General features: G+C 40.0%; 1 protein-coding gene across 1 annotated transcript in view; it reads right to left on the reverse strand.

The window, feature by feature from the left end:
- Positions 1–424: 424 nt before the first annotated feature.
- LOC119586621 (muscle M-line assembly protein unc-89-like) overlaps positions 425–1,291 on the reverse strand; it is a gene marked incomplete in the record, with an annotated part of 8,209 nt that continues 7,342 nt past the window's right edge. Inside the window, 2 exon segments of the mRNA XM_037935368.1 lie at positions 425–736; positions 946–1,106. Of these exon segments, the coding sequence (XP_037791296.1) occupies positions 425–736; positions 946–1,106 (473 nt within the window).

The raw sequence follows: 1,291 nt of genomic DNA on the forward strand, positions 1-1,291 counted from the left end.
GAACCTGAGTCAAATGACTTATAAAACAAGGTATAAAAATAAAATAAAATCAAGTTTTGTGTGAATTTGAGTTGATAAAAATGATTTATAAATATCTAGAAGCTATCTAAGGCTTACATATGGAGAAAATTGCTCTTTTCCATGTTTTTACAAAACTCTTTTTCCAGGAGCATGAGATTATGAGGGATACTAGTTTGAAAGGATTCAAGTTAGTGGTAGCAAATAAAAACAGTTCAAGCTTCATCAGAAAGAAAAGACTAAAGACTGATGGAGCACTGTACCAATGGCATACTAAACATTCTGGTAACTGAGAGATTAATACCAAGTAACTTACTGTAAGTAAAAGGAGTATTAATCAGAAATGAGATACTACAAAGGCTCACTTTTTAATTTTCAAAACAAAATCAAAGACAACAAAAACCTGTTACCTGTCACTGTCACTGGTCAGGGAGGAATCCTCGCTTGCACTCTGGTCACTGTTGACATTGGAGGAACCTGCACCACTGTCTGCATCTGCAATGCCCTCATCCTCACCATCACTACCGTTGCCCGCAGAGGTAGCAGTGGGTGAGGCTGTTGGGGTTGTTGCCTGCGTAGATGTTGACATTCCAGGGCTGGGAGGTTGTGCTGATGTGGGGAGTGTTGACAAGGGGCCAGATGATGGACTCACCATCGAGCTGTTGTTACTGCTGCCTGCCTCACTGCTCGAGCAGTCTGTGGCTGCCTTGCTGCTAATCTGACATTGAATAAGCAAGAAGTTAGCTGTGAGGACACAAACTATAGATAGGGGGAAAAAAAATGAAGAATGAAAATCAGACCTGGATACATATATATGGAAACTAGACAGTAAAGAACCAACACCAAAAAGGAAACCACAATATGTAAACTCTCTCTTCAACACCTTTCATTATAGTTTCAAGAAAGTTGTACTGAGACCAAACTCACCCCACTGTCCTTGCTTGAGCAGCTGGCTGGACTTGCAGCACTGGTGGCAGACACAGTATCTTCAGCTGTTGCAGATGAGCTAGTTCCACTACTTGGCACTTCCGGCCTTGGCTCTGGCTCCTCCTCCTTGTAGGGGGGAATCTGCATCTCTTCAAGTGCCTCTGCAAGATATATCACAAACTTTTCTTCTTTTGTGCTTTTTTTTTTTAATTCAAGAAAGTAGAGTATGAAAAATTGTTTTAGATTTCTATCCAACCTTGACCACACTATTATTGCAGATGTGTGCTTTTATTATAGTATATCTATTTGGTTATAATATTCTGCATCAAAATGCACATATATTGTG

This window comes from Penaeus monodon, chromosome 21 (genome assembly GCF_015228065.2).
Source record: "Penaeus monodon isolate SGIC_2016 chromosome 21, NSTDA_Pmon_1, whole genome shotgun sequence".
Lineage (NCBI taxonomy): Eukaryota > Metazoa > Arthropoda > Malacostraca > Decapoda > Penaeidae > Penaeus > Penaeus monodon.